At 41.1% G+C, this 27,138-nt stretch overlaps 4 protein-coding genes and 1 pseudogene across 4 annotated transcripts; all 5 read right to left on the bottom strand.

Annotated features, from left to right (window-relative positions):
- Window positions 1–1,241: 1,241 nt before the first annotated feature.
- LOC115692516 (uncharacterized) lies at window positions 1,242–4,488 on the bottom strand. Its single transcript, XM_030619393.2, has 5 exons — window positions 4,241–4,488; window positions 3,499–3,829; window positions 2,695–2,826; window positions 2,487–2,603; window positions 1,242–1,777 (listed from the first exon to the last, which is right to left on the bottom strand). Exons 2-5 carry the CDS (start codon window positions 3,751–3,753, stop codon window positions 1,436–1,438), a joined length of 846 nt encoding a protein of 281 aa, XP_030475253.1. The 5' UTR covers window positions 3,754–3,829; window positions 4,241–4,488; the 3' UTR covers window positions 1,242–1,435.
- Window positions 4,489–5,916: 1,428 nt separating this feature from the next.
- Window positions 5,917–6,801, bottom strand: LOC115692519 (thaumatin-like protein 1). The gene has a single exon (XM_030619396.2). It carries the CDS (start codon window positions 6,731–6,733, stop codon window positions 6,050–6,052), a length of 684 nt encoding a protein of 227 aa, XP_030475256.1. The 5' UTR covers window positions 6,734–6,801; the 3' UTR covers window positions 5,917–6,049.
- Window positions 6,802–14,494: 7,693 nt separating this feature from the next.
- LOC115692518 (protein P21-like) lies at window positions 14,495–15,526 on the bottom strand. Its single transcript, XM_030619395.2, has one exon. It carries the CDS (start codon window positions 15,445–15,447, stop codon window positions 14,719–14,721), a length of 729 nt encoding a protein of 242 aa, XP_030475255.1. The 5' UTR covers window positions 15,448–15,526; the 3' UTR covers window positions 14,495–14,718.
- Window positions 15,527–17,526: 2,000 nt separating this feature from the next.
- On the bottom strand, window positions 17,527–18,286 carry LOC115692505 (thaumatin-like protein 1; annotated as a pseudogene).
- Window positions 18,287–25,062: 6,776 nt separating this feature from the next.
- Window positions 25,063–26,007, bottom strand: LOC115692506 (thaumatin-like protein). The gene has a single exon (XM_030619375.2). The coding sequence runs from the start codon at window positions 25,925–25,927 to the stop codon at window positions 25,250–25,252; it is 678 nt and encodes a 225-aa protein (XP_030475235.1). The 5' UTR covers window positions 25,928–26,007; the 3' UTR covers window positions 25,063–25,249.
- Between the last annotated feature and the right edge of the window lie 1,131 nt (window positions 26,008–27,138).

Genomic DNA, 27,138 nt, shown 5'->3' with positions numbered 1-27,138 from the left:
CTCTTTTGCTACAGTATAGCAGCGAATGATATTTTCATTAAGGCATGGATACTCCCCAGTCAATTGTTTAATGATTCATTGAGAGTCTCCTTTTATTTTAATAAATTGTACGATTATATCAGCCAATATATTTAGGCCAACTATCAACGACCTCATACTTCGCTTGATTGTTAGAACAATCAAAATCAAGTTTGAACAAAAATTTGATTCCATGCCCTTACAAAGATACTACTATCCATATTCCTATCCCTGAGGAATTATTCGCACAATAACCATCGAAATATAGAGTTCATGGCACAACTTATATCATATTTTTGTCCTTATCTTCTCCATTGTATACACATGGGTATTTCGTGATGGAATCGGCAACTGCTTGTCCATTTACTTCTTTAGGTGGAACGTATATCAAGTTAATCTTAGATCAGGCGAAAACCCACTCAGCAATATGGCCTCTAACGATTGGCCGAGTCAACATATACTTGATCCGTTTTGCATATCACATGAATCGTAGTCCGCACAAGCAAAGCACAAGAATAAACATAATTTCTCAATGGGGTTGTAACTCCTTTCTAGGTCATTTAACATTCTACTAAAGTAGTACACCGCCTACTCTTTGCCTTCATCGTTTTCCTGTACCATCATGCTTCCAATAGTCATATTGGTTGCCGACAAATATAGTTTCAACGGCATACCTACGTTGATTGGCATCAAAACTAAAGGTTGTGACAAGTATTCCTTAATATGATCGAAGGAATTCTAATGTTTATTCATCCCAAACAAAATCCTCTTGAATCATCAACTTTAGTAATTGAGAAAAAGCTCCAATTTTGCCAAACAAACTAGCAATAAATCGACATAAGAAATTCACTATACCTATAATCATCCGCAATTGCTTCTTACTCATCGGAGCGGTAAATCTAAGATTGTCTTAGCTTTATTCTTATCTATTTCAATTCTTATATAGGGGAGTCCTATAAAATTATCAGCCTTGACTCCAACTCCAAAGGCACATTTCAAAAGATTCCCTTTCAATTTATACTTCAGCATCCTAACAAAAGCCTGTTCAAAAGATAATTCAAATGATTTATCTAATCTAATTTGACGATAATATCATCGATGCAAACTTTCATAAAATCCCTAATCATGTCTTGGAAGATTGTTTGGGAGACATGCCTCTGATGTCTTTGTCATTGGTCTTTTGTTGATCTAATCCGGTTAAAGAGTATGCAAATACTAGTTCGTTGCCTCCTTTGAACTTGGATGAATCCGACTTTAAGAACCCTGTGACAGTATCCTTCGGATTATGGTCGAGGCCAATGATCCAAAACAAGCACGCGGTAAGTACAACAATCAAGGATACAGGGGGAAATAGATCGTCGTCCATGCAGTCCTCTGGTATTTTGTTTGTTGAGGACAGCTTCTGCGTCTCCGTCCTTCAGGAACCTCTGAGATTCTCAAAGAGTTCTGGAAGATGAACGTTGGTGAGCTTCGTCCTCTTGCTGATCTCGTGCTTCTTCTTCTTGATCTTGGGCTTCTGCGAAATCCCGTGGATTTGGGCCGCAAGCCTTCTCTGAGTCGTGTTTGTTGATGGTTTCATCCCATTCTTCTGGAGATCCTTCTCGATGTCAATCATGTCCCGGGGTAATTCGATACTCCGAAAGAGTTGCTTCAGATCGTCATCTACTTTTATGGGCACTTTGGGATCATTCGGGTAGGCAATATCCTCCTGAGAGTCGAAGTTTGATAGGAGCCACACTTGACCAGCAGCTTTCAAGGCCTGTATTTTTTTTGCATATATGCCTTAGAAACCAAGACGCATAACAAAGAACTCAATTTGTCATTCCCGGGCCAACACAAAAACGAAAATCATATACTTCTTAAGCCTCACTGTATACTAAACGCTTAACCAGCGGACGTCCCAACTACGATTCATGTACAAACTAACATTAAAAGACAATAGAGACCGAACACATTGATTCAGCTTATGATAAGAACCTCTTCATGATACCAGTATTGCTGACAACCAAAGACATTAACTATTCCAATGACAATAGGAAATTTAGGTAAAACATGAAACATTTATTTCACCGTTTTGCTGGTTGTGTTCTGATGAAGTGCATGTGTGTTGCTGGGTCCAATAGTCAACTAGAACAACTATCCAATCAATTTCAGACGGCAAAAAATGACATGGCAGGAACTGCAACATTCATTCAGCAGTCATTTCAATCTATTACCCTGTAAAAATAGAACATTACAGGAAATGCAAAAAATGAATCATAAACCCCAGCAACAATCCAATGGCAAGCTATAAAGACTACACAGTACTCTCAAGAACACACTTTAAGCCCCTTTCAAAATAAGCCATTGCGTGCTAGACTAGCAAACTAACTTCAGCTGCCTTTTATCTTAGTCGTTTAATTAACAAAAGGAGAACCAGACTCGAGTCACAACGAGGCAAGGAGAACGTGATCAGCAAGTAGATATACCTGTAAGTCATCAATCACAGTTGGGTATGCATCCTTAAGGTCAATGACAGCAATGCCCTCCGTGTAGCTTCTTATCAACTTCAGTAACTGATTCTTGTCCTTCACATCATGCTTTGACTGAAGTGATTCAAAAACCAAAACCAAATCGTCACCTCAAGAAAGCACGGTATAAATTTATACAACAGAGGAGCATCCCAGGAAAGTGTACCTTGTAAGAAAACCGCTGGCCATCGTAGTGTACTTTCGGGTTATTTGCCAAACTGTCAAAGACAGCTTTATTGGAAAGCATATCGACATAACATGCTTCGTTTATCTGCTCTGGTGTAAACGCCAGCCTTGACTGGAAACATTCATTTCAATTAATAAAGACCGTTCAGATAATATGTACGCATAGAGAATTAGAAAAGAGATTGACGCCACCGATGGGTGCCAGGGATATCTGGTGCAATAAATGCAATCTAATTTGGAAGGTCAAGACTCAAACATCTGGAAGTATGCACAGCAGGTGGCAAAGCTGCTTGTCAATTATTCCATTATTAAACCAAGACAACTTTAAAAGACCGACTCCATCCAATGAGATAGCACTCAAGAAAGGTGTTCAGTTTGCCCATGGCTGTTGTTTGACTCCGGAATTACCAAGACTTTGCCTAAGTCCTCTATCATACTGTTAAAATTCACTGCTCCAGAAAAATCATGAATCTTATTGTAAAGCTAGTACGTACCATCATACTACATTTGAGGGAGATTTAACCAATTCTCCAATTCAATGATTAATGGACCTCTAACTCTGACTAATGACAAATCCCCATCATGCATCCTACCCTATGTCGAGTAAAGTCAATTACAGAGCCAAGCCAACTGTTCCAAAACTTATTCGGCTTGTTATGAGTGTGAACAATCATTAGTAGCCATTGAAGAGTGATAAAAGACAACCCTACCATTAGACTACGACCAAACTTGAGTACGCATACAGATGCGTGCGCCTACACACACAGAGAGAAGTTTAGATTACCTCATACAACAGGTCAATGACGCGCTTCATCTGAGCTCCTACAGGTGCTTTGCGTATACCATTAATATATTTAAGTCTTTCTGTATCATCTGAGAACTTGACAGCAGGCACCGGAGCTCGTGCACCGGCAGGAGGTGCAGGCATGGGCTTTGCCGGAGTCCTCGCGCTTCCTGCTCTGGCCGAAATACCGGAAAGAGTGGATTGACACTTCTCCTGCTGTTTCTTGAACTTATTCAACTGTTCTTGTAACGCCATGGTTATCCAATAGGTAGTCGATCCCGTTCAATGCGCGCGAACCTCTCCCGAATCCCAATGTTCCGCACAAATGAATCTGTGCCCAAATGGAGTAAGTCAGTGGGAACAACTCGAGCTAAGCACGGCAAGCAAGATCGCGCAAGCTCAGCCCAAACACTTTCAATTGATGAGATTAACCAATTCAAGCCCTAAAAGAAGCACCAACGACGACGAAATCGGCAAAGTTCACATCTTCCGGAAAAGCAACAGCATAAATCCGCCCTTCAACCTTAGCATCGTGATCGAGCTAAGCCCTCGCAGCAACTTACACAACATCATCCACGGGCGGCGATTACCAAAAAATCGCTCGATGATGACCGACCATATCGCGGGGAATCAATCGAAAACCCGCACAATCAGATCGAACAACAGCGAACGCGAACGTACATCCGGGACGCGCGACCAACGATCAGAGCCGTAATCGAGGCAGAGAACCGGGTACACACACCTGCGATTCCTCGATCAAGAAGAGGGGAAGTTTTTCTCCGAATCGGTTCACGATTGGGGTGGCTCCGCGGGGACTTGTGGAGGCAGGAACCGGCGAGGTCCGAGGGTCGATCCGAGGGGAAGCTTGTCCGAGCTCGAAGGAAACCTGCGACGAGGACGCGACGGGGAGTCGGTCCTTCGACGCGGTCGATCGTCCCTCGCCTGCGATGGTTTGCCCCCGCACGTTGTCTGGAGACTACAGAGAGGCAGAGCACATATATATATATATGCCTGGAGGAAAGTTATGGGTGAGGAGGAAGAAGAAGCAGGCCGTGGGCCGCCCGGCAGCACCCATTTGTGGACCGCAACTCAATTCTGGGCCTCCGGCCCAGATGAAGAACGCGTCCACAACCCGCTGTCCTCGCGAGTCCCAATCGAGTGGCAGATTGGGGTAGCCAAAGCCCGTAAGAAAATAGACGCCAGCTGGCTTGAGAAGCCCCCCCTCGGGTCCCTTGGGATTTGCTTTGTTTCGAGTCTAGTTATTGCCGTTCTTGTAGTACTTCGGTCGTTTGGATGACATTAACCGTTTTTGACCCAAAAAAAAAGGGGCGGTTTTGATGTGTTTCGATTCAGCTCGGTTTTATGACCCGAACCGAACTGAACCGTTTATGATGCCCCGTTCTTTTAACGTGCTAAGCGAACCTGAATGATACCCGAAAAAGAAAAAGGCTTGAAATGTTCGGTTCGGTTCGGTTCGGATATTTTTGACACCCCTACGTAACATGATCCGATAATCGGTCAACCCGTCGGGACAAGTAAATGTGCTGGTGGGGTCATCTTGAGGGTAACTATAAGACCCGCGACTGTAGGGCCGTCCTCCGGTGCAGAGGATGGGGCATGCCCTGGGGAATGTTGAGGGTCCATGTCTGGCCGCGGTCAAGGCGACGGAGGCGGCCGCCCAGACGGTGCAGGGGCAGTCGTTGCGAACGGCGAAGGTGGTGGAATGGGGAAGGAGCGAAAAAGAGGCCCAGGAGGAGTGAGAGGAAGGTGAGAGACGTTTCTCAGTGAATAATTTGATTTCCAGGACTAATGTTTCCAATACAACACATAATAATAGGGACTTCGTTTTAATGATAAGTGAAGAGTAAATTATATATCTTTAGTATTTATTTTTTCGTAAGTTGAGCTATGTGGATCTTCAAGTTACGATAATCCATCTGTCGCCCACCTGACATCGGATAATAATCGAGACAAAAGGCTCGCAGAGAAGGTTGAAGGAAAATTATTTTCACTTCAATTTGAATCCATCGCGATCATTTTATGAAACATGTTGACACCTATTTTCTAGGCGGGTCGCGACAAAACGTTAATTGATATTGAGTCTTAATCAACTTGTCAGATACCCCAAATATTTTTTTTTGTCGTACATCCCCAAAGTTTTCTTTTTGGTTTGTCATACTCTAATTCTCAACTCACTCTCGGACTTTTGTCCTACTTCTTTACAAAGCATGGGAATCGAAACCCACATCTGAAACTAGACGTCCCTATCTCTAGCCCCCTGAGAAGGTGGGGGGAATCGAACTCCCCAAGTTGAAAAGGCAATTTTGTTCAATTTGGAGGATATGATGACAGTATTAGATAGAATTGACAATAATATATGGAGCAGAAACGAGAGGAAGACTTGCATTACTATTGCTGTTGTTGCATATAAATCGCCAACAATGGTATTATTTTATTTCAGTAGTGAAGAGTACAACCGTATAAATTGTGCTCACTAGCTACTTTTTGAAACCCACCTCATTATTCTTATTTTGCGTAAAAGTTTTACCGTCTATGGGCAAAATGTGACCTTATAGTTGGTACCACTTGGGCAAGTGAATGTGCTGGTTGGATCATCTTGTGGGAAGCTGTAAGCATCCGGGCACCTATCCTTGAAGAATTGGGAGAAAGTAGTCGGGCCACAGCTTCCTGGCCCATTGGTGCAACAATACTCGTTGGTCTTGAACACCGTGCACGGGTTGTTGCAGCCACCGGGGGCTTTTAGCTCCGCCGGGCACTGGCCATTGATGTCGGCTGCGCACCTGATCCCGCGGCACGCGCCACTGGTGGGGCTGAAGTCCATTGGGATGTTGAATCCGTCGACGAGCGATATGTCCAGGAAGTCCAGGTTGTTGGGCTGGTTCAGGGCGAACTCAGCCAGGGTGTTGGGCGGGCTCCCCCAGCCCTGGCATTCCAGGAGCCGGTTGCAGTCGCCGGTCTCGCACTGGCCCTGGCCGTTGGCATCGAAGTTGCAATTGGTCCGGCCCCATATGCGCGCCATGGTCGTGCCCGGGGCCACCGTCAAGGGCCACGTCTGGCCAGGGTCGAGCCGGCGCCCGCCGCCAGGCGACGCGGCAGCCCAAACGGTGTATGTGCATTGGTTGACAATGTCAAATGTAGCCGCATGGGTGGAAGTGAGGAAGAGGGCCAGCAAGAGGGACAAGGTTAGGGACATGGGCGTGAGGGTGGAACTCATCTTGGTTCTTGAAGAAGGGACCTTTGTTGATTGAGCTCTACTTGGTGATTTTCTTGATACGCGAAGAGGGGTTTATATAGATTGAGGAGGCATGGATTTGGCGAAAGGGATGGGGAAATTGGCGATTGCTTTCTAGTAGAATGTTCTCCTATTCAAAGAAGATGATCGATTCAAATGTAGGACAAAACATGAGTCAATAAACGGATGTACGTGTCTTTTGCGGGGATTGCGCAAGGACTGAGGACTAAAGAGATCAAGTGGAATTTCTCCTAGATCGATTCATTAGTGATGGATTGCCGAACACATCTTATTCATAAAAACTACAAACCTGTAACCACACGGCATCAATCTTTCGGGCTAGTCTACCCACCTACGATTACGTGCATGGAAAACTTATCGACGCCCATGTCGGTCGTTAGATCTAAACTTGTCGACGTCGGCCAATGGATCTTGTGTAGGTGTCCGATCTAAAGCTTATCAACGCCATCGATCGGATTTGAGCACGCTCACGGCACTGTAGACTTGACCCTTCCTTTTTCTGATGAAGTGACCATTGAGAATAGATAATATTGATTGCGTTCATTTGAAGGATAAAGTACCAAGTATACTTCACATCGCTGTTAATTATGTCTTTTTAGGTACAATCTGTTAATATATTAGATAAATTCTGTTAAAAATACCCAAATAAAGAATGTTATTTTCAATGAATTATTCCTCTCGTGTTATCGTGTTATGTATAATCATCGCATTGGAAAAACCAGATATTTTGTTATTAAATGTGATGAACGAGTGCCCTGCCGGGGCACTCGTTGACAAGATCAATATTGGATCACCTCTAGAAACCTCTGTAGCCACATAAATCATAAATGAATCCGCCCTTCTCATTGACAAGATCAATATTGGAACACCTCTAGAAACCTTTGTAGCCACATATATCATAAATGAATCCGCCCTTAAATTGGTTTAATTATCTAGAATTTTGCCGAAAAGTGTCTAAGGAATAATTATTAAGTAATCAAATGAGGAAATATTGCAAGTTCGAATGTACAAACTGATCTCATAATATGCACATTCACCAAATGCTCTTTTTGTTGAACATCCTTGACAAATGTTTTAGGACACTCGTTAATAATTACCAAATTATCTAATGTACTTGATTGATCGAGCCTGAATACCTCCAAGAGTATTCGGCAATTTTGTTTTTCTCTGGCCATACCACCTTTATTTGACATTTTAACCCTACAGCATTTTTTTTTTTTTACATTTAAGTCCTAAAAATTTGTTGTCCTTTATGTTGGTCCTTCCGTTACCTCCGTTCGATTTTAATGGACGAAAAAATCCGAACTAGCTTTTCTTATTGTTATTTTCCTCCACATGGCTGGTATTTACAACAAAGATTATTAATGTCCAAAACGATATTGTTTAACGTAAATCTGACGTGATTTGATGTGATTTGGTGTTAAACAAAAAATTAGAAAATAGAAAGAAAGTTGAAAAAAATAAAGCAAAAATTGAGAAATAAGGGAGGGGGATCGCACAGTGGGAAGGCACAGGAAAGAGGGAGGTGCCGCTGTCCCTACAAGCACTTGCCCTCAATTGGCATTGGTTACGGCCGCCCTCGCCACCACTTGCGAGGGTCAAACCACTCGTGAGGGCCAAGCAAGCCTCACCGATAGTGGCTAGGGTCGCCATGGCCACCAAACGAGGGCAAGCGGACCCTTGCTCACTTGTTGCGAGCGCTTGCAGCCCTCGTCGGCGAAAAATAGTAACAAGTTCGAGGAATGCATGACATAATAAGTTTTAGGACTAAAGTCGTGACATACCAAGTTCCACATTAAATGTGAACCAACACCAAATGATCACCATCATATGTGATTACTCAGAGTACTCATTTTAGGGGTTTGGCCCACGTGGATGGGTCAAATCATAACAAATAGTATCGGAGCACCCCCTCTGGTAGATGTGTGGTTCATGAATGAACTAGGCCAATACTTGATCTGACGAGGGTGGGAAGTGATCATCAAGGTGAGAGAACTCGGATAAAGTGCAACTCCTTTTAGGCTCGTAGCAAAAGGGGCAGGAATGAACCGAATATCGGGCTTGTAATGGAGGGAGCATGAATGGACTAAACCATACATCAAATAAGGTGAATTGCGACATCCCAAATTTCACAACGAAGGGAAGATGCCTTATTAAGTGATATGAACTACAACTGCTCCAAAATGGTTATCATCTTACGTGGTTATTTAGAATACTCATTTAGGACTTGACCCACATGAAACGAATCATTACAAAAGTGTCAGATTGATATAAGTTTTAGGACTTCCAGTCTCATTGTCTTGTTTTTTCACAGTAGCTCCTCTGTTTTTTTCGCACCTTCTGGAGAACACACACATAAGGAACGCCCCAAAACGACTGAATATTTAAGAGCAGGCATCGCCTTAAGACCTCTGTTTAGTCCAGTCAAGACTAAGTCAAACTCACCGGCGTCATAGAACTCCTTGGAAAAGTATTTTGATCAAATTTAAGTCGAGCACGTAAAATTTGATAGCTCCCGTCGATCGTGGCGTTTGGATCGGATTTCAACACGTTCGTATTCTTAACCCTTATCCCCAGCAATTTTTTAGGTCGAGATTGAATTTAATTTCATCAAATAGATTTAATTTCTTTTGGCTTTTCAGAAGCCCTTACTAAGAATTTTTTTTTTAAAAAGATCAATAGTTACAGAAATAATCTTTGGGGCCAAATCACAATAAAGTAATTCACTGTATATTTCCTTCATCCTAATCTAGAACTTTATACAAACTTTTTTCAAAACGTTATCAAACTGAAAATGAGGAAAATTGATTTTGAAGTAAGATCAACAACATTAATAATAATTTTTGTATGCTTTTCTTGATAAAAAAAATCCTCTTTCACTTTTTGATCAATTTTATTTTTACAATTGTCATTTTCATTCAACCCAATACTGAGGAAAAACTCTTTTTCTTTTGAAGAATTTAGTCTTGACTTTTTTGTTTATTAGCAAATCTTACAGTGCACACATTTTAACTTTTTTTTTATCTTAAGCACCTGAAACTTTCATAACATATTTATAAATGTTGACACACGAGTTCAATACAATTTTTCACAATTTTTTAAAGTTAAAATTATTTTCACCTACAAAAATAATATTTGACACTGCAAATTGAGATCAGTTTTTTTTTTCAAATTAGCTGCGGATAGAATAAAATCCAGTTAAATAGTGTAGTTATGATCAATATTTGGACGTTTAAACAAGCTAACCACCTTCTACATGGGTCTCATCCGTTGAATATCCGTTTTTTGTTTTTTGGTCGGAATTTGAATATCTGTTTAAAGTGTCCAATTTTCGTATAATCTTATAGCACTAACATTACTCAAAATTTTTCATGAAGCGAAGTAATAAAGTCAGTCCATCATGAAGCAACTTGGGCGATCCTTCCCTAGACCGAATACATGATAAAGAACGGATTGTAGTGACAATAATATTCTAATTTACAAAGTATTTTTTTTTTTGGTCTATAATTTACAAGGTATTAATCGTTCTCCTTTTTGCACTCTACACTCATTTTGCTTCCCATTATGGTTGATACTTGCCTCATTCAATACAACTGAGTTTTGTTAACAAACAAATAACATTAATGAGTTTTAATGCTACAAATTAGCAATTATTGAAATTTCTAAACATTTTCTGGAGCTCTTCCTATAAAGATTTTCTTCTAATTCTTTTATTCTTCTATCTCTATATCTTCTTAAAGATTGCCTCTGAGAGTGAGATTAGGACTCTAATTTGTAAGGAATTACCATTCTCTTTTCAATGAATACTTTTCTTAAACTCTCCCTTCACTTAATTTCCAACTAGGACTTGTGCTTGCCTTATTAGGTACCATGAGTTCTGTTCAACAAAAAATATATTTATTTTAACAAATTTAATTTTAATGAGTTTTCACTTTTCATGTTGTAAATTAGTAATTATTGAAAACTCTAATATTTTCCGTAACTCCTTCTGTAGAGAACTTTGTTAGAAAATTTCTACTATTTTCTAAGAGTGACACGCATAACTCTAATTTGCAAGGAATTAATCATTCTCCTCGCAAAGAGCATTTTTCTTGCAGTTTGATTCCAACTAGGATTTGTGCTTATCCCATTCAATATCATGAGTTTTGTTCGACACAAAAAAAAAATTAGTTTTAAGTTTTCCGTTGCAAATTAAGAACTATTGAAATTTTAGCATTTTCTGTAGCACTTCCTGTAGAGTATTTTATTAGAAGATTTGTATTTTTCTCTCTATATCAGGATAATATCTTTGATCACATAAATATATGTAATTGCATATATGCCGTAACCTCCCTAAACCGGTCTAGCCACCTAGAAGATTTGGCTAATGAATTACTAAGTTAAACTTAGTTCGGGCCCTCCCAAATCCATACCAATTCGCGATTTGGGTTTAAGTTGTTAACGTGCAAATTAAATTCAACTAGGAATCGTCACTGGTCCATTTTTTTTAGTCCTAAGCTAACAAGCCCTAAGCCAATTAACCCTAATAGACTTAAGGCTTACCCAAACTCGTAAACCCTTCCCGGTTTCAACCCGTTCACCCGACCCGGATGGGATTTCTGGTCCGGCCACCGACGTGCTCTGGCCCCGGCGGCTAGGGCTTCCGGCTCCGCGGCTGAGCCCTTGCTCGGCCGCCGCTCGGCGCTCGTCCGCCCGACGGCCCTGACACCTCACCTGGCGCCAGCCGCCTGCTGTCCGCCATCCACTCCGATGCCGAGCCGCCTGCCGCGGCACTCCCTTCGCCCGAGCTGAGCACCGCTCCGCCGCCGCCGCGCCTGATGTGGCCGGCCCGCTTCCGCCCGTGTCGCGGACGGCCTTAAACCAGCGGCCGCACCCACGCCAGCCGAGCTTCGATTCTTCCTCGCACCCGAAGCCTCCCCTGTCGCGGCAACTCCCTTCACCCGAGCCGAGCAGAGCTCCGTCGCTGCCCGACGCCACAACCAACGAACATCCAAGAACGGCCCGAGCTTGTAACTTTGGTTTAAGGAAGGGGAAACGTCGGACGACGGTCTCGTCGACGAAGGCTCTGGCGCGGTGTTCGCTGGTGGAACACTCTCGGTCTCGGCTCCCTCGCGCTCTCTCTCTGCTCTCGGTCTCACTCTCTCGCACCGGGAACCCTCTCCCCTTCCGGGAGCCCCCCATCTCTCTCCCATCTCTGCGCTCTTAAGGGCCACAGCAGGCGCGCATGGCTTCCTGCCACCGCCAGCCTGCCGCGGCCGGCCAGATCCCAACCGCTCTACACCCCCCGTCGCTTCTGCTTCTTTGCTTCCTCTGCCGCTGTCACTGTTCTGCCCTCACCCTGTGTCCCTTCTGCTTCTGCCGTACCAACGTCGCTGGGGAAAGGGCAGGTGAATAGTCGCGGGCCGGGCTAATGGGAAACGAAAAGTGGGCCGGCCCGCGCGGGAAAAGAGAAAGGGCCAGCTGACCCGGTCAACTCGAATCGGGTCGAACCGGCCCGACTTTTTTTTTTTTTTAAATTCTTTAAGAAATAAGCAAGAACGAATATGTTCTAATAGACTCAATTAATGCAAATTCACCTAATACCTATATGCCACGTAATTTAATTAATATATTTTTGTTTAGGGGTTAAAAATTAATCCATAAATTTCTATGCAATTAAATCCTAAATGACTAAGCAAAATTTAGGTGTCAACAATATAACAACAATAATTAGGAATTTTTCAACTAACATGGAGTTCCTATATCTTATAATATATATTGTAAACTAAAATCCCACATATATTTTGTTTAAAAAGAGGAAGAATCATATGAAATAGGATACAGTTGAACGAATAATTTAAGGGAAAAGTGCCAAAAAAGTCTTAAACTTTTTGCATTAGTGCCAATTTAGTCCTAAACCTTTTTTTGGTACTAATTAAGTCCTAAACCTTTTGTATTTGTGCCAATTTAGTCCTAAACCTTTTTTTTGGTGCCAATTAAGTCCTAAACCTTTTAAATTGGTGCCAATTCAGTCCTAAACCTTTTGTTTTTGTGCCAATTTAGTCCTTCCGGTCAATTTTGACCGGAATTTGCCGACGTGGACGCCTGTCGGCCGGCGGCCGGTCACCGGCACCGACGTGGCGCTGACGTGGACAACTTTAATAATATTTTAATATTTTTTTGAATTTTTTATTATTTTTCTTTTTTTCCATTTTTTTCCACTTTTTTTTTTGGTCCCCCCCCTCCTTCCTCTGGCCGGTCGCTGGTCCGGCGACCGGCCAGAGGCCAGAGGCCGGCGAGCTCGACCTCGCAGGCCACTGGCGACGGCGGCGGCCTCGCCCGGCGAGGGCGAGCCTCACCATGGTCGGGCGAGGCTCGAGCGCTCGCCGGAGGCTCACGCGAGGGCGAGCCTCGCCATGATCGGGCGAGGCCCGACCTCGCCTGGATCTGGCGAGGCCGCGGCCTCGCCCGACCAAGGGCGAGGCTCGACCTCGCCGGAGGCCGCGCGAGGTTGGTCGCGACCATGGCGAGGCTCGCCTCGCCGCCCGGCGAGGGCTCGAGCCTCGCCTGGTCCATGGTGAGGCTCGACCTCGCCAACGGCCTCGGGCCTCGCCCGACCACGAGGCTCGAGCCTCGCCTTGGTCGGGCAAGGCTGACCTCGCCATGGTCGGCGAGGCCCGACCTCGCCGGATCTAGTGAGGTCGAGCCTCACCCGACCATGGCGAGGCTCGCCCTCGCCGGGCGAGGCCGCCGCCCTCGCCAATGGCCGGCGAGGTCGAGCTCGCCGGCCTCTGGCTTGCCAGAGAAAGGAGGGGGGGCCAAAAAAAAAGTGGAAAAAAAAAGGAAAAAAAATAAAAATTCAAAAAAATATTAAAATATTATTAAAGTTGTCCACGTCGGCGCCGGTGACCGACAGGCGTCCACATCGGCAAATTCCGGTCAAAATTGACCGGAAGGACTAAATTGGCACAAAAACAAAAGGTTTAAGACTGAATTGGCACCAATTTAAAAGGTTTAGGACTTAATTGGCACCAAAAAAAGGTTTAGGACTAAATTGACACCAATGCAAAAGGTTTAGGACTGAATTGGCACAAAAAAAAGGTTTAGGACTAAATTGGCACTAATGCAAAAGGTTTAGGACTTTTTTGGCACTTTTCCCAATAATTTAAAGTCAAATACATTTCCAATTTTACACAGCTAAAAAATTTCAGGCTCGTGCTATGCACGAGGATGCTATTGGTAAATCTTATACATACACTTAGCTCAATCTAAGCATCAATAATTTGTGCAATTTACGCGAAAATTTTCATAGATAGAGTACCATCTAAGTATATGTAGAAACATTATACACATAGTAACATTTATATATGTGTGAAACACAATCTTACACATTCAATCTACCACATTAATTATGTGTGCAATTTACGGGAGAATCTTCCCTCGATAGACTACCATCTTAGTATACGTGACATTCTATATATACATTCATAAGCCAAAATATCTTGGGCTCTTTCTTTAGTCCTACAAATACCAAAATGAGATGATTGGAAAAATCATCCTAAACTTTGCTCTCCATATAAAATATAATCCTCCCATTCAAAACCTATATTTTAGATTAGCTGTTTTATGCTTGATAATAAGGTACAAATATACCTCAAATTAACACAAATAACACCACGAAGCAAGATGCTAACTCGAATTTTCTTCAAAAAGTGCATAAAACTCTCTGATCGATCTTATCCATGCTCAAAAGACAACTTGGTAATCTTATTGAAAACTGAGGTCACATTTCTTATAGATACATACATATCCAACAACACAACATGAGAGCTAGTTCTCGAGGAAGTCACCCCCAGCAACACTGAACATTGCTCTTCTCTAGTCTCTCTCCACTCCCTCTTTATTCAACATCATCATTTATTAGAGTCATATATTTTCCTTTTCGCTGCACGCTTTAGCCAAACCCTTCATTCCGAGCTCTCGCTTCCAAACATCTCCAAGGGAAAGTAAGACGACCCCATCGGGCAAAACACGACCCTATAATCGGTCGACCCACCCGGACAAGTGAATGTGCTGGTGGGGTCATCTTGAGGGTAACTATAAGCATCGGGGCACTTGTTCTTGAAATATCTGGAATAATTGGTCGGGCCACACTTGCCCTTGGTGCAACAATACTCGTCGGTCTTGAACACCGTGCACGGGTTGTTGCACCCGCCGGGGGCTTTCAATTGATTAGGGCACTGGCCGTTGACATCGCTAGTGCACTTGATCGGCCTACACTTGCCTTGCGACGATGGCTTGGTGGGGCTAAATTCGATGGGGATGTTGAACCCGTCGACTAGGGATATGTCGTAGAAGTCCATGTTGCCAAACTGGTTCAGCGCATACTCAGCCAGGGTGTTGGGCGGCACGCCCCACCCTGTGCACTGGAGGACGCCCCCGCAGTCGCCGGTCTGGCAATGGCCCCGTCCGCCAGCATCGAAGTTGCAGTTGGTGCGGCCCCAGATCCGGGCCATGGAGGTGCCCGGGGGAACGTTGAGGGTCCACGTCTGACCACGGTCGAGGCGATGGCCGCCGCCGGGGGAGGCGGCCGCCCAGACGGTGTAGGGGCAGTTGTTGCGGACGGTGAAGATGATGGAGTGGGAGGGTGTGAAGAAGAGGCCTAGGAGGACGGTGAGGAGGGCGAGGGACATCATTTTGTGGGGGACAAGTTGGTTCTAATTTGTGTCGTGATTGAAGATGGGCGGTGCTTTGTAAGAGAACGGATTACTCAGGTAGGGTTTATATATAGAAAATATGGCTAGCATGCTTTAATAATAGATCCTACAAAGGCTAAACTAAAGTGGGTTTTTTGGCTTCACGTAAATGAAGGCAGGTGTCTATTATTTCATAAAGTTAGAGGCGGCTACGTGATGGCTTTGGCATCTTGATCTTTGATATTAGACCAAGTCAGATAGATCCCTTTTTGACTAGGAACAGTTGATTTGGACGTCATCCTTAAGCTTGTTTATCGAAGGTTAGTGAACTTATATCATAGGATTAAGATCTTGTCTACAGTTTGTTTACGTTTATTCGTGAGTATTAGTTAGTAGTAAATTAATATAATAGGATTAAGATCATAGTTAATGTGTCACCCGGATAAGCCTTGTTTAGGTCTCCAAGAAAATTTTGCCATGTGTTTTATCCTTGAATATTTTGGTCTCCACGGACCACGACTAATGTATCCATTACAACAAATAATTGGGAGTTTATGATTTCTCTTACACATTATTGGATGCGTGTAATCGAGATAAACTAACGCATATGTGGATAAGGACAATCTACAAAAAAACAATTTTGACACGACTCTCAAGTCAAATGTCCATGGTAATGATGGGGATAAAACTTGGTGCACGGAATATTCTAGGCATCAAAACTTGCATATCTTCCGGAAGACATTTTTATTGAGAAATTCTAAGTATGTCAAGATTGATTTAAAAAAAAAACTGATATATAAAGTGATGCGGCACATCATTATTGTGTCTTGCATATGGTCCATTTGTTTAAATGTCCACTTAAAGTCTACCAAATATACTGATTATTATCATGAATAATAAGACTTGTCTAGAAAGTTGGTATACTAAGGAGCTAGATTTTTCGCACACCTTTAGCGTGTACCTAATAAGAGATGGATGGATATTGCATTTAGTAAGATAATAGAGATATGAATTTCGAAAGTGAGGTATACACAATGAAAGTAGGAGATTTTTTAGACAATTGCTTAGAGATATTGAATTTCCATTTATATAATATCTAATTTACTCTTTAAATTTTATATTTGGACGATGAGGATATTTTAAGCGGTTGATGGATGGATATCAAATTTGGAAGTTAGCTTTATATATAGTATAGATGCATAAGTATAGATGTGATGGATTGTGATTGAACATTTAAATAAGTGAGTCAATTCACGGTCCAATAACAAATTATAACATCACTTCATATAAACTTCATAATTTAGACTCAGTAAAAATAGTATTTCTCTTCGAATTTACCCAACAATACTTGGTGAATGCACGAAGATATATGCTAGCAATATTCACGATTATCATATAATAATTAATCGATACTTTCAAAATACCGAAATTCTTTCTTCAATTTGTTTAGATTGCCAAGAAACTTTCGTAATGTTAATTTGATTTCCAGGACTAATGTTTCCATTACAACAAATAATAATTGGGACTTGATTTCAAAATGGGGTATGATTTCTCTTGCACTTTATTGAGTGCGTGCAATCGAGATTAGCTTATTCATATGTGGATAAGGACAGTCCATGTCAAATGTCCATGGTAACGAGGGGATACAATTTGGTGCTGACAGGATATTCCAGGCATCAAACTTACATGTGTTCTGGAAGATATATTTATTGAGAAATTCCAAGTATGTCAAGTTTGATTTAAACAGAAAAACGAAACTTTATATGTTAAGTGGTGCGACACATTATTATTACACATTGCATATGGTCCATTGATTTAATTGTGTACTTATAATCTGCTGAGTATACCAATTAATGGTATGCATAATAAGACTTGTCTGCAAAGTTGGTATACTAAGGAAGTATAAGTTTTGCTCGCACTTCGTACGTGCCTGATAAGAGATAGATGAATATTGCTTTTAGTAGGAGAATAGAGTTATATGAATTTCAAAGGTGAGGCACGCACTACATGAAAGTGGCACCGAAGTGAAGTATACGACCCTATAAATTGAGCTCATGAGCTACTTCATTAATTCCCCGACATTATTCTTGTTCTACCTAAATTTTGGACCTCGTGGGCAAAATGTGACCTTAGAGTTGGTACCACTTGGGCAAGTGAAGGTTGCTGGATCATCTAGTGGGTAGGTATAAGCATCCGGGCACCTATCCGTGAAGAATTGGGAGCTCGTACAGCTTCCGGGCCCATTGGTGCAACAGTACTCGTTGGTCTTGAACACCGTGCACGGGTTGTTGCATGCACCCACCAGGGGCCTTCAGCTTCGCCGGGCACTGGCTGTTGATGTCATCTGAGCACCTGATGCCCCTGCACGCACCAGTGGTGGGCCTCAAGTGCATCAGAAGGTTGAACCCATCAACGAGCGATATGTCCTGGAAGTCCATGTTGAACTGGTTCGAGGAGAACTCGGCCAGGGTATTGGGCGGGCTCCCCCCGCCCTGGCAACCCAATAACCCGTTGCAATCGCCGGTCTCACACTGGCCCTGGCCATTGGCGTAGAAGCTGCAGTTGGTCCAGCCCCATATTTGCGCCGTTGTTGTGCCCGGGGCGAAGGCCAGGATCCACTCCTGGCCAGGATCGAGCCGGCGCCTGCCACCGGGCAATGTCGCGGCCCAAACGGTGCATGTGCATTGGTTGACATTGTCAAAAGTAGCGGCGTCTGTGGAAGTGAGAAGAGGGTCAGCAAAAGGGACAAGTTTAGGGAGAGGCGTGAGGGTTGAGCTCATCTTGGTTCTTGAACACTTGACCGGGACACAAGTGCTAGAATCGTTTGAAGAGACATTTTTTTTTTAGCTCCACCTGTTGATTATTTTGATTGGCAAAGAGGTGGCTATATAGATGGAGGAGGCAGAGTTTTGGCGTAACGAATGGAGAATCGACGATTAAATGCCAGCGAACTTTCACAGAAATTTCGAAGAAGATGATCGATTCAAATGGGGGACAAAACCCTAGTCAACGAATGGATATAGGTGTCTTTTGCGGTGACTGCGTAAGGATTGAGGACTAAAGAGATCGAGAGGAACTTGTCTCAATTTGATTTAGTCAAGCACATGTTATCAATAGAAACTAGAAAACCGTGACCACACGGCATCACTCTTTCCCACCCATGACTAAGTGCGCCAAAAATTTACCGACGCTCTTGTCCGTCGTCGGGTTTAAGCTTGTCCACGTCAACCGTTGGATCTTGCATCGGTGTCCGATCTAAAACTTGTCAACGTCGTCCGTCGAATTTGAACGCGGCAAATTTGCTTTGAATTGTGCATGGAAAATTTACTGGGATTCTTATGAGTCATCAGATTTGAGCTTGTCACAATCAACCATTGGATCTTGTGTAGGTGTCGGATCTAAAACTTATCAACGTCCTCTGTCGAACGTGAACACGACAAATTTGCTTTGGTTTTGCTCATGGCGCCGGAGACTTGGCCTTTCCTTTCCCTAATTTTACTCCCTTCTTTCCCTAATGATATGATCCTTGAGAATAGATAATAACCATCACATTCATTTAAAGGATAAAGTACCGAGTATATTTTCCATCAACAACACCATGTTAATTATCTATCTTTGTTAGGTATAATTTGTCAATATGTCAAATGGATTTTGTTAAAACCCAAAGAAACAATGTTTTGTTATTTTCAATGTACCATCATCCTAATTGCATGTGCAATCAATTTATTGAAAATTAAAAAAAAAACATTCTTCTTAATGGGATAAATGGGTGCCCTACTAGGCGCACTCCTTGACAAGATCCATAGTAAAATACCCAAAAAAACCTATGCAGCCACATAAATCATAGATGTACTTACCCAAAAGTTGGTTTAATTGCCTAGGGCTCCATGGAAAAAGTGTTTCGAGAGCAATTATTAAATAATCAAATGAGGAAATGTTACGATTTCGAATGTACTAACTAGTCTCACTGTATGCACAATCTCCGTTAATTGATTCTTTAAGAGAAAATTAGGCTTCTATGGTAGGTCCTCTTATTGCACCTTCTAGAGAACAGACACATAAGAAAAGACCGACCCAGAACGACTAAACATCAAAGAACGAGGAGCTTCTACTCCCGGGATCTAAACATTCGAAAGCAGACATCACGTCGAGATTTTTGTTTAGTCAAGTCAAGACCAACTCAAAGTCAAAGATGTAATGAAACTCCTTGGAAAAACATGTGATTTAACTTTCGGTCGAGCACGTAAAATTCGATCCTCCCGTTAATCGCGGCGTTTGGGTCGGGTTTCAACATGCTTTTGGTCTTCACCCTTATTCGCTGCAAATTTTCCGGTCGACATTGAATTGACTTTCATCAAAATAGATTTAATTTCTTTTCGCTTTTTTCAGAAACCCCTCCAAAGAAAAATCTTGAAAGATCAATAGTTCCAGAAATAATCTTTGGGGCCAAATCACAATGACAACGCAATTGCTGATCGGATTTGGAGGTGAACTCTGTCTTTGGTACCAGCTCAGCAATGAAAATTTTAGCAAAAAAAAAAAAATCTCAGCAATGAAAAACGCACAAAAGAAGAAAAAAAAGGAAAGACATGATAGAATAATAGAACTCTAATTTCAAACTTTTTTCAGAAAATAATGGAGAGCATCATCTATTTCCATACTTACATTTGAACGTCTTAATTTCATAGTTTTCACTTTACACCATTAGATTTTAACAATATATATAAAAAAAATAACTTAGAATAAATTGGAGCAGAGTAGTAAAACCTTAATTTTAACTCATCCACTATTCTAAAAGAATCCAGATTCCATATATATGAAGTTTAATTCCATGGTTTATATTTTTTTATCTGTCACCGGAGTACTGAGGCCGTGCTTGGAATATTTGAAAAGATTTTAAATTTGAAACTTCATATTCATTATCATCAATTAATCGTGTTCATAAGTGCTCTCGAGACACTTTTATGCATATTTAATTTAGATCAATTAAATTTTCGATTTCATAATGGCACATTAGACGAGAAGATTCCACAGATTATAATATACATAATTTTCTTAGTTAATTTTTTAACGGGTAATACCGAAGTACTTGTTAACAAAATCATGCTTATAATAGTTCAACATATTTTTGGTACGTCCTGAAAACAGTGTCAAACTGAAAATGCTTAAATTGATTTTGAAGTAAGATTGACAACATAAATAATTATTTATTCTTTGTTTTGCAAGTTATAACAAGGGATAAAGAATCCTGACGAAATTAAAATATATTCACAATTTCTATCTATAAAATTCTCATTTTCATTGAGGAAAAAACTACTTTTTAGTGAGGGAATTACTTTTGACTTTTTTGTTTTTTTCAAATCTTACAGTGCGTGAACTTTGACTTCTTTTAATCTTAAGCACCTTAAATTTTCATAACATACATATAAATGTTGACACGTAATTACTTTTTTGCTGGGTGAATTTTTCTTTTGACTTGTTATTTTGTGCAAATCTTACGGTACATGCACTTTGATTTTTTATAATCTTAACCATTTGAAATTTTCATAATATAAATATACATGTTGACACGTAAATTCACACATTTTTTTTAAGTATATGAAAGCTTTTGGCAAGAAAAACAAAAAAGTTACTTTTGACTTTTGATACATCCAATCAAACACCCTTAAACAAATTGCTTCACCAAATAGATTTCACCTACAAATATGGTGTTTGACACTACAAATTGAGATCAATTTTCTATGGATAAAACAACAATCTAATTAAATAGTGTAGTAATGATCAATATTAGGACGTCCAAACAAGAAGACAACCACCTTCAACATGGGTCTCGTTAATTGAATACCCATGTAAAAGTGTCCAATCTTAGTCTGGTCATATAGCACTAACATTGCTCAAAATTTCTCATGTAGCAGAAGCGATAAAGTCGGTCCATCATGAAGGAAGTTTGAGCGAATGTTCATCTTTCCCCTAGTTGGACGACGTAGACTAAGTCTAGTGGATTTTATGTGTTTGGCGAAATTCCTCTTTCCATCATGAAGCACTATTATCTGTGCTCTCGTTGTCTTTTACCTACCGAATTATCAAGAAGTGTCAACATAGACTCTTTTTTTTCTATAAAAATATGTGATAACAAATTCTTTCTTAAGAATTATCTCTAAAAGTGACACATAATACTCTAATTTGCAATAGATTCATTATTCTCTTTACAAAGAGTATTTCTTTTTGCGCTCTCTACTCATTTTGCTTCCCATTAGGGTTTGTACTTGTCTCATTTAATACTATTAGTTTTGTTCGACAAAAGAAAAATATTGGTTCTTACGACATTAGTTTTGATGAGTTTTAATTTTGCAAATTAGCAATTATTGAGAATTCTAACATTTCTGCAGCTCTTCCTATATAGTATTTTTTAAATACTTTTATTGTTTTCTCTTAATATCTTCCTTAAGGATTGCCTCTGAAAGAGAGGCGTGGGACTCTAATTTGCAAAGGATAATCATTCTCCTTGCAAGGAGTATTTTTCTTGTACTCTCCATTAATTTTTCTTCCGACTAGGATTTGTGTTCACCTCATTCAATACCATGAGTTTTGTTCAACAAAAAAAAATAGTTTTAACAAATTTTTAATATTGCCAATTAACACTTATTAAAATTATAATATTTTCAGTAAACTCTTTGTATAAAGTATTTTCTTAGAAGTTTTTTATTATTTTCTAAAAGTGATACACGGGACACTAATTTGCAAGGGATTAATCATTCTTCTTACAATGAGTATTTTTCTTGCACTCTCCACTCAATTTGCCTCCACCTAAAATTTATGCTTGTCTCATTAAATACCATGAATTTTTTTGGACAAAAATATGATTTTTAGTTTTTTATTGGTATTCAAAGAACATGACGGTGGACAAAATGATACTTGGTACTTGGACACTGGTGCAAGCAACCACATGTGCGGGTGAAAGAAGATGTTTGCCGAGTTAGATGAGACAATCAAGGGGAAAGTCTCGTTTGGTGATAATTCCAACATTTTTGTCGGAGGCAAAGGTACAATTCTAATTCGTTTGAAGAATAGTGCGCATCAGTTTATTATTAATGTTTATTATGTACCAAAAATGTTGAGCAATATCTTAAGTTTGGGACAGCTTTTGGAGAAAGGCTATACCGTCTACATGAAAAACATTAGCCTTGTGCTGAGAGACCAAAATAATAAACTGATTGCAAATGTAAAGAAGTCAAAGAACAAGATGTTTATTCTCAATATAAAAATTGAAATGACTCAATGCTTAAAGGCATGCATGAGTTATCCTTCATGGTTTTGGAATTTGAAGTTCGGCCATCTTAATTTGCTTTCCCGCAAGAAGATGATTCACGGCTTACCACATATTGATCATCCTGATTAATTATGTGAAGGATGTGTCATCGGCAAGCATTCTAAAACTAGCTTTCCAAAGAAGCAACTTATCGACTTAGTAGAAAAGGAGAGTGGCTTTTTTATCAAAGTTATGAGGATTGATCGTGGAGGAGAATTCACTTCAGCCACATTCAATAAATTCTGTGAGGATCATGGTATTCGGCATTTCTTGACGGCTCCATATTCTCCTCAACAAAATGGCGTGGCTGAATGAAAAAAACAAAACCATTCTTGACATAATTCGAAGCATGTTTAAAAGCAAAAAACTGCCCAAGGAGCTTTAGGGTGAAGCTATTATGTGTGCAGTTTATCTATAATATAGATTTTCCAAATATTGACTTGAAGGCATAACTCTACAAGAAGCAAGGAGCGGGAGAACACCTAATGTTTCGCATTTGAGAATTTTCGGAAGCATAGCCCATGTTCATGTTCCAAACCAAAAAAGATCGAAGTTGGAAGATAAAAGCAAAAAACTCATGTTTATCGGGTATGACTCTTCATCCAAAGCCTATAAATTATTTGATCCTAACACTTTGAAAGTGAATATAAGCAAAGATGTCAAGTTCAATGAAGAAGGCAAGTGGGAAGACAATCCAAAAGATGAATCGAATGTTCATGGTAATTCTAGCTAAAGGGAGTTGAAGGATTACTCATCACCGTCTTCTCCAATATCTACTTCAAGTCCATCAAGACCAACCTTTTCAAGTGGAGTTGATGAACCGTTAGTACCAAGATCGAGGAGATTGTTTGAGCTTCATGAAGCCACCAATGAGCTTCGCCTTGTTTGCTTTCTTACAGACTGTGAGCCGCTTGTCTACGATGATGTAGTCAAAGAAGAAAAATTGAGGAAAGCCATGAATGAAGAAATTGAAGCTATTGAGAAGAATCAAATATGGGAGTTTGCTAATCTTCCAAAGACAAGAAAGCAACAGAGATTTTTCTTGATAATATTTCTGCTATTGCTTTGGCAAAAAATTCATTTTTTCATGAACAAAGCAAACATATCGATATTCAATATAAGTTCGTTCGAGAACAAGTGAGATAGAAGGAAATTGAAGCTTCACATGTGAAGATAGGATGTCAAGTAGTAGATGATTTTATTAAATCTCTCGAGATTGATGCCTTTCGGAAGTTCAAAAGTCTACTTTGAATGATTGATGAAAGACAATTTGGTTTAAGAGGGAGTGTTAGTAATTAAACCAAATTCATGAATGTCCTATATGCATGATTATTCATATTTCTATGTCTAGTCAATGTTTTGTAAATGCACGATGACTTTCGTGTTTTGTAAATGCATCTTGACTGTACTCTGCACATGCAATGCCCCTGGAGGTGCCTTCTTTGACTTGTTCCTTATGTGCTCACTCAGAAGCTTCTTCACGTTCGGCTGATGAATAAATGTAAGTCAGGCGCGGCGACTTAACAAAATCTTTCTTCTCAGACGTCACTTGCAGTCCCATGTGAGAGTCAAGGAAATTAAGGCACGGGTGCTGTTTTCTTTGGCTTCTTCCTTCTACGCATGGAGATAAACAAAAATCGAAGGCCTCACAAAGGTATAATTTGGACTTTGTTCATTCGGCCAAACTTGCCGTGTCCATTACTGAAACTTTAGACATAATTTAACAAGCGACGTGCACGATGTAGAGGCAATACTGAGTGAATGGGTACGAGCTTGCTAGGTGGGTGTTGGAGAGAAGAGAGAGAGGGTGGGCGTGTAGGATTTTTTTGAACTGGAGGCAATTTGAGAAAGAGTCTGATGACTTAGTAAATGATGGGCGGTTGGGAGATGCAACTTGAAATTCGATGTAAAAAGCGCATGGTAATTATAAATTTTGAAATGTGAAAAGTGTATTTGAAATGAAAAATAAAGTTGAGAATAATATTCGTAATTTTTCCAAATAAATATTATCATGAAATGTGTGCTATCAAAATGATATCTCGCAAACCATAAAGTTGGTGATATGCGTGAATTATCTTGAAATGAAGTTGGTGGTTTAATCTTCCAAATGCATGCAGAGCAAGTGATAAAACCCAACTTTTCACGTGTACGGCCTAAAGCCTTTGTTATTTGTCTACAAACATTAGTCTCTTTTATCAAAGTGTCGCCCTCGCTCTGCACGCTCTCGATTCCAACATCCCAAGAAGAAAAAGGCGAGATAGCTATAGACAACCCAAAGAAAAGGAAATAATAAAAAGACATATAAATTGCTGATTAATAGCATAATTAGATGTTAATTTATTCAACTCCTTAACTTTTGCTCTTGCCTCAGCTGCATGCATAGAGGAGCTTGAGGCAATACACTCGTGCAAGTACAATCGCTCAAACTAACTTGAGCACCATTATTTTGACATAAGTCTCTTATGGAGTATTCTCTGCAATTCCACTCTTACTTCAAGGGCAGAACACAACCCTATAGTTGGTTCCACCAGGGCAGGTGAAAGTGCTAGTCTGATCATCCTTAGGGTAACTGTAAGCATCAGGGCACCTATCCTTGAAGAACCTCGAGAAATCCGTGGGTCCACAGCTTCCGGAGTTGCAACAATACTGGTTGGTCTTGAACACGGTGCAGGGGTTGTTGCAACCGCCGGGCGCCTTCAGCTGGGCAGGGCACTGGCCATTGATGTCGGCCGTGCACTTGATCCCACGGGTGCACCCGTTGGAAGTCGGACTGAAGTCCATGGGGACGTTGAAGCCATCAACAAGGGAGATGTCAAAGAAGTCCTTGCCGCCGAACTGGTTCAGTGCGAACTCAGCCAGTGTGTTCGGGGGCTGGCCGTAGGATTTGCACTCAAGGACGCCGCCACAGTCGCCGGTCTGGCACCTGCCCTTCCCAGCCCCATCAAACTGGCAGTTAGTCCGGGCCCAGATACGGGCTTGTGTCGTGCCAGGGTTCACGTTCAGGGTCCAGGACTGGCCTCGGTCGAGCCGTCGGCCACCTCCCGGGACCGCAGCTGCCCAGACCGTGTAGGGGCAATTGTTCCTAATGTCGAATGTGGCAGCATTGGTGCAAGTGAGGAAGAGGGAGAGCAAGAGGACGGAGGAAATGCAAATGGCATGGGAGTGAGCCATGCTTGCTAAGAATTTGGGTTTGTGTGATTTTTCTATGTGATAGTGCTTGTGTAGTGGTTTGGTGGGTAATGAAGAAATGCGTGAGGGTTTATATAGGGGCGAGAGTAGCTAGGGATTGGTAGAGAGAGCCCAACAGGTGTTTCTACGTGATTAGTCGATTGAATATCAGATGGGGTTTGATAATGCTGTCCTTGGCTTGGCTGGAAGAGAAGTCAAGGATGAAGATAAAGCCTCCACGATGCGTAGAGGCTTATCTGCAACCAGTCAACAATTTCTACCATTGCAATGTTACAAGTTTTTCCGGCATACCAGAGGAGTCTTGTTACTATGCGAGTGCCTGAGAGCTTTATCATCATCATCAGGGAGCGGCAAATGGGTTTGGTAATTATCCACCATTTAGGCACTTCTGCTTAGAAATTTCAACCAATTTGTGCTATAAAACATGACCTCAAAACATGAAAATGAGGAAAAGCGAAGAGGAACTGAACAGATAGAATTAGCAGAGGTGAACTTCTGCAAGACAAGTATGTGAGCTATACAGCCTACCTTTTGAATATAAGTATCTACATTTCAGTTGATAACTACATGCATTAATGTTAATACTTTAGAACGAAAATCTTAACATTGTCCCCTGATGCAATTTCCTCATGTCGATCACATGAGTGTTTCCAAGTTTTTGAATTGCTGGAGATTATATACTTATGGTGACACTATGTGCTGCTTTATCATATATGTGACTCCATGCCAAAGCCCTAGTGAGAAATCTCTCTCTAGTGTGGGATCGTTGGGAACAATGAGGTCATGTGTCAATGGCACCAGTCTTACAATGTCTGTGGCGGATTAGGAGTTATAGGTGAGCATTAAAAGTCACACGATAATTCAAAGTAACGTATACAGAAAAATAATTTTGTCGGCTTACATGGTAATGGAATTTACTGCTCCTTTTGCGGTCTCGACTTCAAGCCTTGTTGAGAGCTCTTAGAAGTTAAATCCTAAATGCGCCAGGCCAATATCGGGGGAATGCACCCTTAAGATCACCCGGGAAGTTGGACGTCTAGTCGAGGTGCATAAAAGCTAGCTCGAACAGTAATCGACCCCGCTATAACAAAAAATCACTCTATATAATCATGTCGAGTACATTCAGTCATTTTCAGTTCAGTATCATTTAATTTTATATATATATATATATATATATATATATATATCTCGAA

This window comes from Syzygium oleosum, unplaced genomic scaffold, assembly GCF_021117445.2.
Source record: "Syzygium oleosum isolate NSW1041296 unplaced genomic scaffold, Sole_v2.1 Sole_v2.15, whole genome shotgun sequence".
In the NCBI taxonomy this organism is placed as follows: domain Eukaryota; kingdom Viridiplantae; phylum Streptophyta; class Magnoliopsida; order Myrtales; family Myrtaceae; genus Syzygium; species Syzygium oleosum.
Note: the sequence above shows the minus strand (reverse complement) of the source record. Positions and strands in the feature narration are given on the sequence as shown.